The 14,563-nt window shown below is 36.3% G+C and overlaps 1 protein-coding gene across 1 annotated transcript; it reads left to right on the top strand.

Moving 5' to 3' along the window:
- On the top strand, positions 660-2,216 carry LOC105178644 (anthocyanidin 3-O-glucosyltransferase 2-like). The gene has a single exon (XM_011102154.2). It carries the CDS (start codon positions 744-746, stop codon positions 2,178-2,180), a length of 1,437 nt encoding a protein of 478 aa, XP_011100456.1. The 5' UTR covers positions 660-743; the 3' UTR covers positions 2,181-2,216.

The raw sequence follows: 14,563 nt of genomic DNA, 5'->3' as shown, positions 1-14,563 counted from the left end.
ATTAGTTTTCCTCCCAAAGCCAATTGCCAACTAATAAAAAGGGAAAAATAATCTCCATTGAGGATGGGTTTCTCATCATCACCATTTTAGTAGCAAATATTTTAGATTTCACAAAATAATAGAGTGAATCGTAAAAGAGGGGAGAGAAATTAGGGCCGAAGAATTTGGGGAGTTCCGCTTCTGAAGAATTTGACAAGATATACACGTCATTGTCTACGTGGAAATACACGTGGCTATACTGGCTGCTTTTTCACCATGTCCTTGCCAAGTTAGCAATTTTTCGGTGGAAATATTTAAATTAATTGAAAAATTGACAATAAAATCCTAATTTATATTTAATTGACCAATTTCTGTAAATTATTGGTCAAAATGTGCTAACAATGAAAGTTAGTGTACTAAAATTAACCGTGGATAAAGTTAATGGACCAAATTTTTTTTTTACCTAGTTTTTATACATATTATGTGTATATATTACATGAAACGAAAGACAACATATTTTAGAATAACATTCCAATCCCGTACGATCAACTCTGTGGGATGGTTAACATGTAATAGTTAGTTGCTACTTAAGTCCAATCAATTATATTTATTGGATATCTTACAATAATTAAAGAAAGTAACAAAAAAATATTAAAAATAAAATAGACTAAGAGGTTATATATAACTACCAGCCAACGCCAACCTGAAGTCCTCTCGTTATCTTATCCCATCAATAAACTCCAAGCAAACAGCCATTAGTGATCATGGGAACCAAGAACGCTGAATTGGTATTCGTCCCCTCTCCGGGGCTGAGCCACCTTGTCTCCACCGTGGAGATGGCCAAGCTCCTCCTTGACCGCGACGGCCGCCTCTCCATCACCGTACTCATCATGAAGCATCCGACAGACAGTGCTGTGGATAGTTACACAAAAAACATCTCCTCAGATTCGCGTTTACGGTTCATAAACCTGCCAACTCTAGACGATACCTCTTTGTTCAAAATGTTGGATTTAATCAATTATCAATTTACACATATTAGAGATATAGTCTCGAATCTAATCAAACAGCCATCTCTGCCCGGTTCTCAGCTGGCAGGCCTTGTGCTCGACATGTTCTGCACTAAATTAATAGAAGTCGCAGATGAGTTCAACCTTCCTGCTTACGCTTTCTACACTTCCAGTGCTTCTACACTAGCCCTGGTTTGCCATCTCGTCCCGCTCATTTTCGAGCAGCATGAAGATCTAGCAAAATACAAATTCTCCGACGTTGAATTGTCTGTCCCATGTTTCTCCAATCCTGTTCCAGCAGAAGTATTGCCTGCTGTGTCTGTAGAAGAAGGTCCCCTGTTCACTGTCTTAGTGAGTAACTTCAAGAGACTGACAGAGACGAAAGGGATTATGGTGAACACGTTCTACGAGCTTGAATCCTACGCGATTGAATCTCTACTAGCTGCCACTAAGAAACCAAAAGTTTATCCTGTAGGCCCTATTATGAAATCGAGCTCTGATCAGTCGTTTGATGAAGACATCAAGAAATGGCTGGACGATCAGCCCGAAAACTCGGTTATTTTCTTGTGCTTTGGGAGTATGGGGAGTTTCGAGGAAGCCCAGGTGAAAGAAATCGCGTTGGCACTGGAGAACAGTGGTAGCCGTTTCTTGTGGTCCTTAAGAAAGCCGGGACAGAAGGGAGTGATGCAATTGCCGACCGAGTATGAAGATTTTAATGAAGTGCTACCAGAAGGGTTCTTGGACAGAACTGAAGGGATTGGTAAAGTGATCGGATGGGCGCCGCAGGTGGCAGTGCTGTCCCACCCGGCGGTGGGGGGATTTGTGTCGCATTGTGGCTGGAACTCGACATTGGAGAGCATTTGGTTTGGCGTGCCGATGGCTACGTTTCCACTACATGCTGAGCAGCAGCTGAATGCTTTTCAATTGGTTAAGGAGCTGGGGATGGCCGAGGCGATCAGGATAGACTACAAGAAGGACTTTAGGGGAGAGAAGCCACCGGAAATTGTGGGGGCCGAGGAGATAGAGGCAGCGATAAGGCGACTGATGGCGGAGGAGAGTGGAAGTGGGGTGAGGCAGAAGGTGAAGGAGATGAAGAACAAAAGCAGGATGGCTTTAATGGAAGGTGGATCTTCTTATAATGCTCAGAATCTCTTCATTAAAGATGTTATCGAAAACATTGCTTATGAATTTTAAACTTGCTGTCATAAAAATCTATTGAACCTTTTCGTCCATTCAACATACATATATCATATGTATAAATCTATTTCTAAATAAAATGAATAATATTATCATGATATGTATAAATCTATTTCTAAATAAAATGAATAATATTATTTTCATGAACTCTTTTGATTTGTTTTAATATTAGATTCATGAACTCTTGTGATTTGTTTGTGTATGGTGAATAAGCAAAAGAAATTCTTTTAGGACAATCCCTAACATGCTTGTCTTGCATCTGACTTTGTTTTATTTTGTGTCTCATATTTGTTAGAAACCACTACTAATTGTCGGATATTTTGAGTTTGGGTAGCATTATTAATTTATTTACTAATAAGTTAATCTCTAATGAAAGTGATGGAAATGTGATTAATACACATTTAGTTATAAAAGCAAAACAGGAATTTATTTTTTACACATAATTCACTGTTCACTAGAGTTGACTACTCATTATATTCTCTTCCCAAAATTCTCTCTCTCTAAACTTATTTTACTTGGTGAACCATTGTATCGAGGATAAAATTCTCGTTTCAGCTTTCACCCAAATCACCACCATATGAAAATGTAATGTAGTCATTAGATTGTGAGATGGTTCACAATATGAATTACAAAAAATTCTATTGCAAAAGGTGTTACTTGTGAATTGGTCCCAATATGAATTATTAATAAATTAATGGAAAAAATAAAATATATAAAGAAAAGAATTTAATTTAATTTAAAAATTTTTTAGTCTTTTTTAGCTACCCAGACCCAAAACATCCGATCCAAAATAATAGCACTGGGTCTTGAGGGAATTGGGTACGGTGGGTATTATTTGTATAATAGGTGTTTTATGGGTATGGGTCTAGATAGGATTTTACCCTACCCATTGACACCCCTAGATGTGCCCATATTTAATGTTGTAGTCAACTGTGCAGAAGAAGGAAAGGAACAACTTTTGCAATTGAAAATAGCATGATTGCTGTACTAATTTTAGGAAATTCTTTTGTTTAGAAGGTTTGCTAGAATCAAAGAATTGATTACTTCACTCCTTTTAGGGCAATTATGTATCTACCCCACTTTTGGATCCAAGTTCATAGGGTACTTGTAGTATAAATAGAGAGGCATTTTATACGTCTTGAATGATCTTTTATCCTCTCTTTACATCTTTCCTTTAGATACATTGTTGATTTTCTAATGGAATTATACTTTCTCTTATGAATTATTCCATTACTATGTTAAGCTAATCCTTTTATTTTTCGATTGAAATTATAGTGATTGTTTGATTCTCAAATATTTTGAGATCTATTCTATGCTTATGGAGTAGATTCGTATAGTACATTGTTTAGGTTTCAAATGCTACACTCCATCATTTCTTTTCTTTGCATTACTTAATTTTCAGTTGATAATGGACTTACTTGTCCAGCGATAGGTTGTTAAATGTTACGTTCGAATAATCTAAGTTAGAAATATTAAGTATTTAATACATATGTATATGTGTTTGTTTTATGAGGCAGGATATTTTTGTACTCTTTATTTGTTGATTGTCAATTCTAGTAGAACTTGTACATGTAAATGTTATATCCAATCTAAAATTTTCTTTCGATCCTTATGTCGAATGTTAAAGCCCTACTTCCCTTTTGGTAGAGTGATGGCTGGTAGACCTAAGCAAACCATAGAGAACCTTTGTTATGCAAACCCCCTAGACAACTACAATAAGCTCCCTCTATATCATTCACCACAAGAAAACCAACTAAGAATAAGCAATGGGACCTCGTGGCCATAGCGACTGCAAGAGCTCAAACCATAGCAACCAGCTCATTGGGAACCACAACCCCCTGCAAACGTTGGAACAAAAGTTCACTATGAGGCATTGAGCAAAGCACATGTCCCAACCTTTCTGATGGAAACCATGACCTGATAGTAGTTTAGAAGTGGCTTAAGGAAGTAGAAGACAACTTTGAGTTAATGGAATTTCCCTTAAAAATAAGGCCAAGGGTAGTAACATGTTTTTTAGTTGGTGAAGTGGCAAGATGATAGGAAGGAATATCAGTTTCCTTATTAGTGGATGAATCTATCACTTGGGCAGGTTCCGAAAAAAGTACCTTAGATATTTCTTTCCTAATGCAATCCTCTCCATTGGTGGAGGAGGCCTAAAGCTTTGAGCTGCATCTTCTTCCTAGGATGTGGAGTACTTGTATGATGGCTTCCATAATTCTTTGTGTGCAACTTTTTGTTTATACCGGGGTGGCTTGAATGATTTGGGTATTTTCTATAAGGAGAATGAAATAAATCGAATAAGTGAATGATAAATAAAATCTTGAAATTACTTGAGAATTACTTATTGAAGCTATAGTTTGTTGGCTTCTGTGATGGACTGCAATACTTGAAAGTTATTGCTCCTTCATGCCCTGAAAAAACAGTCAATATCAAGTATTAGAATATGTATAATTAAAATGGAATGAATGGGTGCTGAAGTTTCTTACCACAACTTGTTTTCCTCAAATACATCAGGTTTCGTTCTTGCATCCCTTGCAAAAAAGTTATTAAGGATTGAAAACAATATTTGGCTCTATTGTTTCATCATCATTAGACCCTTTTTCACTCTGAAAGTCATCCTCACTCCCAAACAGGTCTTCCTCACCCTCTTCATTGCTACCCTTGTCATGACTTTTATTTTTTTTCATTCTTTCTTTCATATTAGTTTCTTCTACCTCTCTTTCTATTTGTTTTTCCAGAGCCTCTTCATCAATGCACTCTCTTGTATTTTGAGTATTCATCTCCTCTCAAATCATAGTCACTATCTTCAAAGGATTCAGATTCTTTCGAATTTTCACCCTCTTCAGTTAACCCACCCTCCTGAGGTTGAGTACTACATTCACCAACCTGACTACCCATAACGTTTCCATCAACTTCAACATATATATCGATTTCTTTTTTAGGAGCAATACCAATACACACATCAAACAAAACATCATCGGTATATCTACTTTGTAATACACATCTCCAAGCTTTGTGAAATATGTCCTATTCCCAAAATAGCCCACCTCACTAGCCATTGCATTTCGTTTTGAAATAGACAATTCATACACATCGTCATAATCAAATTTGTACATTACATTCCCCCCAAAAATGTAATGTAATGGTTGCTATCATAGTGTCATTATTATGTGAAAGAAAAAAAATAAAGGAACACAAAAAAACAAACACAAAACAAAACAAGTTAAAACTCATACAAAAATAGAAAACAGAACAAGTCAAAGCAGAACAAGTTAACATGTTAAAAAGTTTAATCATAGATAAATTCATAAAAAATCATACAAAAAACAAAACATAATAGATACATTTACACATAATTTTAGAAAATGAATACATTTACACGCACATGGGCAAACTAAAATATTCAGTAGACTGACAGAAAAAAAAAAAATCATCCATTGTTTCTTTCAAGACTATAACAACACAATGAGACCATAGTGTTGGAGATTTCAAAATAAAAACACAATGGACCGTTTTCATTTTTTGAGACCACAAAAAACCCTAGATTTAACGGTAAAACTCAGATTTTTTGAAAACATACAAAACTTACCGTACGTAGATGGAGGAAAATCGTTAAACTCAGGATCTCGAAGTGGGGGTTTCTTCCTCCTCAATCGACAATCAGTTGTTTGTGGGAGTTGAAAGAAGCATTTTTAGGATTCTTTTGATTTGGGGTTGAACTTTTGCTGCTTTGTTTTACAGCTCTCTTTTCAACTCCTCAGTTTTTTACATTGGTGCCACGTCATTAATTTTTTTTCCTTCGTGTCAGGCCACGTGTGCTGCTGACTGTGTAATTTATGCCTTGTTGTCCTCTTTTTTCCGTCTAAAGTCACGTCAATCACCACGCAAGCTCCTATGTGTTTAAGTTGCAAACGTAGACGTCGGAACCCTAAGCCCCAATCTCTCCATCGCGTTTTTGGACAATTTTGGTCGGAAGGACCAAAATTACCAAAAAGTCAATACTTACAGGACTAAAATTTCCCGCCCTGTACTTATGTCCCAATTATGCTACCCCCTCATACTTACGGGACCAATTTTGCAATTTTACCAAAAAAAAATTCACTTGCCTATCTCGTTGGTTTTACCAAATGGACCGTCTACTCCAAATGACCCTTGTCCTAAAGACAAAATCATATTATTATTATTGTTGTCGTTTTTGTTATTATTGTTGTTTTTGTATCTATCATATACATATAAAAATTGAAGAACTTTTCAAATCTTCTAATAACTTTATACTATAGCTATTATTATTATACCTAGATTATAAAAAAAAAAAAAATTTATCGTAACAGTTTTTGTAACGATCAAATTATTGATTTAGAACAGTTTTTAAAAATTGTAACGTGTATTTTTATAGGCCATGAGAGGCCATTACAAGCGTGGTCCAAATACAAAATATGAATTTGGACCTATTTTTGGAACGATTAAATTAAATTAAATTTAATCATTATTAGAACGGTCTTTGTTACACATCTGGATATGATTTTTGTAACATGCTCTATACTACCTTATAACACATCTGGATATGATTTTTGTAACACACTCTATACTACCTTTATTTAATTTATTATCCAGTTTCCTCTTTCTCTATATTTTTTCTTCATAATTTACCGAAAAATAATATACATTCATCTGGAATAAAATATGAAAATTTAAAAATATTTGTAAAACTTCTTAAATATGTAGTTAATTATTAAATTAAAAATAAATAATTTTAATATGTAGATTAAATATTGACAAAATCCTTCAACTTTCCGGGCTCTTAACTTTAGGCAAGAAGTTTTAATATGTATAATACTCTATATAATTTAAAGAAACAATTACGATGAAAATACTTAAAAAAATTATCTAGGCAATTAACTTGTAGTGTAATATAATAAAGACTGTTCAGCATCTTAATTATCTATATTAATTATCAATTATCATTAAAAATTTGTTTTCATTCTAGCAACTACCGCACGCTGTTTGTAAACGCATAATTTTTTTGAAGTAATAGTTAAGGTAAATATAAATATTTTTCTAATTTCAAATAAAATAAAGTTGTACATTTCATGTTAATAAAGCTGTACAATTCATGTTTAATTCATGTTATTAACAAATCAAAATAATTCTTTGATTAAAAATAAAAAAATTGTACAAATTATTTGATTTGATTAAAAATAAATAAAGTTGTAGAAACTACTTGATTTTTTTATTTTGTTATTAACATGCTATTTGATTTGTTTAATTTAACCGAGTCCAAAATTAATTGTGTCAACGTGACAGCTCCGCAAACCATATAGATATGGTCTTTTTATAAAGCCATCTCCTATCAATGTCTAAGACATAAAATTCTAAACCGATTCTCATCATAGACTTTGATATCCATGAATTCACTTACTTGTGTGTCTCCTAGACCAACATAGGAAACTCGTGTCTTTTTTTATCAACAAACGTAAACGCAAACTTCTATAGAGTACACAACCTAGACAACATAGCATATCAATGTCATCTCATGATGAGTGATAGATCATTTCTTAAAAACAAACCAACTTCCATGCATGTTTTGTCTGCAAGGGTACATGGTTTTTAACAACCATGCATACATGAAACTATATCCGCCAAGATCAAGATACAACTGCTAATACATAAGGCTACTGTGGTTTTTAAGTCAAAAGACTAATTACAATACTATCACACCCCTAAGAGTTCTATTTATATTGATTATATCATGTGGCTTCCATAAGATAACTCCTACGAATTTGTTCAATAAACTAGACAACCCATGTCAAGCACCTGCTAAAGTGCATAGACTCGTAAACATCTATCGTTGATAAAATACAATGCTTATTATATGAAGGCGTAATTGCAAAAATAGTCCTGTAAGTAAGGGGGTGGCGTTCTCGGTCCCGTAACTATAGGACTGGCAATTTTAGTCCCGTAAGTTTCAAAAAGTTCGCAATTTTAGTCCTCCGCACAAATCTGGCCAATTTTTGGACAATTTTACCCATTTTTAGCTTTAAAATGTGCAATTTAGTTCAGTTTCAATTATTTTGCATTCTAATGCATATTTTCCATTCATGCTCGCTAAGAATGGTATCAGAGCCTAGGTTTATTGAAGAAATATATGATTATATTACATTTTGATATTACTTATCCATTAATGGAGGAGACTTTTCAAGATAAAAATGGAACCGAACGAAAGTTCGAGTTGCTCTGAAAACAGGGAATATTTCCAGATTCTGGAAATACAAAGAAGAGAATTTCTCATGAAAATTCTTGACAAGTGTGACAACAGTCCCAAGAGGATTGATCCAAAACTTCTCACGCCAGAAGAAGAACGAGAGTGGCTGAGAAATTTTGAAGTTCGACAAGTACTACCAGGAAATGCAGTGAGACGCATACACTCCACTGAAGTTCATGGTAGAATTCTAGCCAGGAGAAATGGAACGGGTAAATTCCTACATAATTACAGTTCTAAAAATTATGACTGAATGAAATGAACTCGAGCCAGATACATCAAAGATCTCCCAAGATCTGAGGGAGATACAAAAGACGGTTCAAGACTATGGACATTGGTTAATACATATACCTATGAAAATAGAATCTTTGAGCCAAAAGATGGACGAGATACTTAAGATCCTTCCGGATCTACACAAGGGCCTTACAGATCTGAGGATAGAAATTACAGATCTGAAGAAAAATCTGAGGGAGAACCTTGAAACATCTAGATCCAGACATGAGCAAATCAGGGACGCCCTCGGAACAGTACCTCTTCTACACCAGAAGGGGAAGGCCACGGAGATTCCAAAGCCAAAGTCAAGGGAAGATTTGATCATTGCATCTATCAGATCTATAAAATAATGAAGGTAACAAGAGCAGATCTTTCAGATCTACAAGAACTGGCGGAATCCTTTTCCCAACTCGGGATCGTGGATTTAGTCAATATCCAAACAAATGAGATCACTCCAGCACTACCACTGCCGGAAGGAAGTACATGTTCTAATGATCCTCCACAGGATCAACTGATGAGGGAGAGTGCGGATTTCCACACTAATGCCACACCAACATTTGTGGGAACCAGATTAAAGGGAAATCCAGGAAGAAATCCAAAAAGAGTGCCGGAGAATACACCTTGGGCAAGGACCATGCTCCAGCCCTTACATCCATACGGCGCTATACTAAATCTGGATATTATCGATTTCCGAAATACCGAGAAATTGATAGACGAATGGATTGCAGCAAGCAAGATAGCAGCAACTATCCTAGAGCTCGACAAAGAAAACTTCATAAAGCTTGTGGAGTTGAGCTTGGAGGGATCTGTAAAAATCGGATGGGATAACACTCCAGAAGATACCAAAGCCAGCATCCTTGCCGGAGATTCGAAAGGCGCGATAGCTGACTGGCTAGGAAGGCTCATCAAGATACACTTCATCGGAGATGGATACTTCGAAGGAAGTAGGGCAGAAAAAGCTAGGGAATATGCACAAGCTCTTTTCAGCCTCGAATTAAGAAGTATTTGCGCAGTAGATGAATATATCTATTGGTTCCGCAAGTATTTCTTCCAAAGTGGAGTAGCAACAGAAGTAGCAGCTCTAATGTTCTTCGCAAAAATATGCAGTCCATGGAGGAAAATGTTGATCCAATCATACAAAGTACCTGAAGGACAGCTAGATTCAGTGGGGTGGAGAATGTCTTTCCTTAAAGACAAGTTGAAGGATTGGTGTTATCAAGCATCCATCCAGACGAACATGAAAAGACTGAGAGGTAAAATCAAACGAACCCCTCTCTATTGTGATAACAATGATTTTCCAACTATTATAGGAGAATCAAGTGAGCCAAAGAAAAGGAAGAAGCAGAATAGTGACTCCTACACTAGGAGTTCCAAAAGAATCTTTTCCCAACGGAGATCATGGTGGTCCAAGTCCAAAGCCAGAACATACAAATCTGGACAAAGAACAGGACCAACAAGGGCTTCATCCCAAGGATCTACACGAACAGATGCATGATCCACCGGAAGAACCCCTACAAGAAGAACTTTCAGACGGGCCCATACCCGAGCCAATGAGAGTTTTAAAGATTGCAATTGCTGGACTTGCGGAGCAAAAGGACATATATCTCCCGATTGTCCGCAGAAACATGGTGAATTAAGAAGATTTGAAGCCACGGATGACATCCTAGATGCAGTTTACTATGGTGACTTGGTACCCATCTACCAATTCGAAGATCTTCCTTCAGACGAAAGCGTCTATGAGGAGGAAATAGAGACTGATTCGGATGGATCTTCAACCGAGTCAGAATAACTAAAACGAAGGAGATAGGCTTCAAACCTCCGAAAGCCTATTAGGATTCTTTTCTAGAATGACGGTGTCAAACAAAACCATGGAAAGAATCATGCGGCAAGATTCCAACCTCAGCCCATATGATGGATTTAGGATTGGAGGAATTGGGAATGTCCTGAACCAGATAGGACTAAACCAAAGGAAGCATCACATAATCTACAAAGTAAGTTCAGGTGAGTTTGCTATACCTATGGAACTTACTGGTAATGTGATGGAAATGCAGTTAATTCCTAAAGAAGAAATTCTTGAAGAATTGAGTAAGCTTAGAGAAGAAGTAGCCATTACTATGAAATGGATCCACATAGGAACTATTGAAGTAGTAATAAAAGCAACTTTTAAGGAAGGAATTGATTCAGAAATACATTTATCAATAATGGATAGAAGAATCAATAACTTAAGAGATGGTTGTCTTGGAACAATGATAGGTAACTTGTATGCAGGAAAACTGATGTTTGATATTCATCCTAGGATTGCATACAACCTAGCAGACCAGGATTTTAGTAGAGTCTTAACCCTTCATCAAGATTTTAAAAGAAAAGATCTAATGAGAGAAGGAAATAGACCGTATTCTATAACTTATAGAATTGCATATGCCCTTTCCAATACACATCATTCAGATTTGTTTCTTAGGAAAGAGTATATTGAGATTCCTAGAATTTTCAAGGAGTTCGCCAAGGTCATGACACCAGATCCTATTAGGATACCTAGAATAGGTGGTGTTGATATCATTATAAAAGATCACTCAGTTTTAGATAAAACACTTAGCTCTAGAACTGATTTCAGTAGTCGAATGTCCTTTTCGGAAGATAGGATTACAGGCTATAAAGGAAAAGAGAAAGAATTATTAAAAGCTTTAACTCCTCAAGAGATTAGGGTAGATAACGTAAAACTTAGATGCCTTGAAGGATGGAAAGAAATACAAGTTATATTTGACATCACTAAGAAAGATAATTTTTTCCCTTGTGATATCTTATATCATTTGCAGCAACCTGTTGTTGGAAGATATGAAGGCATGTTAGAAATAGCAGGCCATGAAATTTTAGTTGCAGGTGTTGCAGGAAGAGAAAATGGGAATATGACTTTGGGGTTAAGTTTCCTCGAAGATCATAAACCATGGGGAAGAAAAAGTAATGGAATGGAATTCAGTCTTGATGGTGTCACCATAAGGATTGAATGACGAGTCCCTTTTCTATATACATATCTGTTGGTATGTTATATGATCAATATAAGACGGAGTATTTTGCAGCTTATATTGATTCAGGATCAGGTATTTGCACGGCAAAACCTGGAGTTTTCCCTAAGGAAGCAAGGGAAACCTTACCCGTCATTGCAGGAAGGGATTTTTCAAAAAAAATCCTGATACTCAATAAGGGAATACGAGAAGCCAAGATCATGATTGGAGGAGCATTCGGATCACCCTGGTTTAGGGTAAAAACACCTCCTATTTACTTTCATGATACAGGTGCCGATATCTTGCTAGGTATCAATTTCATTCAAACATTTGCAAGATATATGCAGGATAATCAAAGGAATCTGTTAATCTTTTGTACTAACTGTGGTAGTGAGATACAGGTGTTGCGAAGAGAAAAGGCATTTAACAGAATAATGCTAATAAATTTTCGCAGCAAATGTGGTGATTTTGATTCCAGATTAACTCATCCAAAAATGCAGGATAAGAGGAAATTTGGTAAAGTTCTTTTGTCTTTCAGGCAACAAGGACTCTTAGACAGCGATAGCTTTTATAATGAATCCGAAGAGGAAATTCTGAACCTTAAAGAAGCACTACTGGAAACGAAATCGCTAGATACCAGTGAAGAGAGCAAGCTTTCTCTTGAAAATGTAAAGAGGCTCATCCAGAGGAACTTCAGTGAAAATCCTCTGGCTTGGTAGGATAGGAACAAGATCGAAGCTACTTTGAAGGTCAAAGAAGAATGCAAATACGAGTATGTTCGATACAAACCTATCCAGATGAACATGGAAGTTAAGAAGGATATGCAGATGATAATCAAAGAACATATCAATCTTAGACTCATCGAGCCTGGAGTCTCTACCTACAGTAGTCCTGGATTTCTGGTAAGAAACCATGGCGAGATTAAGAGAGGTAAACCCAGGTTGGTTATTAACTATCAAGGTATTAATAAGATATTAGAGTTTGATGGTTATTACATTCCTAGTAGAGAACACTTAATTGATTGCATTAAAGAGGCAAAAGTGTTTTCTAAATTTGATTGCAAATCTGGGTTTTATCAGATTAAAATGGAGAATGAATCAAAGAAATTCACTGCATTCTCCACACCTCAAGGACAGTATATCTGGAATGTGCTTCCAATGGGTTTAGCTAACGCATCTCAGATATTCCAAAGAAAAATGGATAATCTTTTTAAAGATTACATCGAATTCATGTTTGTCTATATTGACGACATATTGATTGCATAAAAAAATATGAATGAACATATTAGACATCTTGAAATATTTTTTGATGCATGCTATAGGGAGGGTTTAGTACTTTCTTAAAAGAAAGCTACTATTGCAGTCAATAGGATTGAATTTTTAGGAATCCATATTGACGAAACAGGAATTGAGTTGCAGGACCATATTGTGGAAAAAATCCGCAATTTTCCAGATGTACTCAAAGACAAGAAGCAATTGCAAAGCTTCTTGGGAGTTGTTAATTTTGCAGGAATCTTCATTAAGGATCTTGCAAGATACAGAAAGGATTTCCGACCACTTCTGAAAGAAACGGAGAGTTCAAAGTGGAAATGGAAGAAATCCACACCAAAAGGGTTCGTGAGCTGAAACAAGTTTGCAGTAACCTTCCAAAGCTTGCTATATCGCATGACAGGGATGAATTGGTAGTCTACACAGATGCCAATGATTATAGATGGGTGACAGTGCTCATGAAGAAGACAACTACAGGGGAAGAACCTTGTAGATATACCGGAGGGTTGTTCTCAGAACAACAAGCCAAAGTTTGGCACATAAACGAGAAAGAATTCTTTGCGGTTTGGAAGGCTTTCAAAAAATAGCCTTTATTTTTACTTGCTAAGGAATTTACTTTAAAAGTTGATAATACTAATGTCAAGGCTTTCTTAAAAAATAAATTAGAATCAAAACTAGAGAAAGCTCGTATTATCAGATGGCAAGCAGAATGCCAATATTATTGTTATAATATTGTCGATATAAAATCTCATGAGAATGTTCTTGCAGATTTCCTGACAAGAGATGGAGGCATCTGAAGCAAACTCCATCATGTTGAGACTCAGGCACCTCCGAGAAAACCTCGAGGAGCTTGACAGAAAGTTCAGACAGCTAGCAGTTAATGCTCAAGTTGCCGGACAAATCCAAAGAGCTGATCTAGACACGGTCCAGGTCGCAATAAGGAGTTCCTTATTAGCATCCACTTTGCTATGGAACAACTTACGAGAACCAATTCAAAAGGCATCACCTTCCGGGATGACTCACGAGTTGAGGGAGCATGACCCAAAACATGCCTTTAGAGTACAGGGCTCTACACCTGTAGCATCGGATTCAAGTACCGATTGCACAAGGCTATCACCAGACTCTGGTGAAACGGCAACAATTGAGTCTCAGGAAGTGCAAACTCCTGTTGATTCAAGTCAACCCAAAACCTCTGGGATTAAAGAGGGAGAGATTAGCCTTAGGCCAATGACGGGCACCTCTAAGGCTAATACTAATGAATTAATATCTTCTTCTGCTTGGCAGGATTATCAATGTATGTGGGAAAAATTAATTTCCCGCAAAGGAGTCAATCCAGGCAAGACCATTATCAAAACGTCCGGAAAATATAACAGAGTCTGGATGCTAGAAGGGTCTAAACCAGAAGATGTCAGAGAATGGTATGATTTTGGAGCTCTTGCTTCAGTTCATACTATGTCACCGAGTTTTCCGGAAATCTCAAAACTTTCGGAGTGGATTAGTGGGACGGTCTTTGATTCATGGCAAAACAACCCCCACTTAAAAAGAGGCGATGTTCTGGAGATAAAATTCATATCAATTGCT

The sequence above is a fragment of the Sesamum indicum genome, linkage group LG16 (assembly GCF_000512975.1).
Source record: "Sesamum indicum cultivar Zhongzhi No. 13 linkage group LG16, S_indicum_v1.0, whole genome shotgun sequence".
NCBI classification, from domain to species: Eukaryota; Viridiplantae; Streptophyta; class Magnoliopsida; order Lamiales; family Pedaliaceae; genus Sesamum; species Sesamum indicum.
This window is presented reverse-complemented; position numbering and strand designations above follow the sequence as displayed.

Excerpts from the sequence above, each read along its gene's own strand:
- LOC105178644 (XM_011102154.2), top strand. The coding sequence starts at position 744 with ATGGGAACCAAGAACGCTGAATTGGTATTCGTCCCCTCTCCGGGGCTG.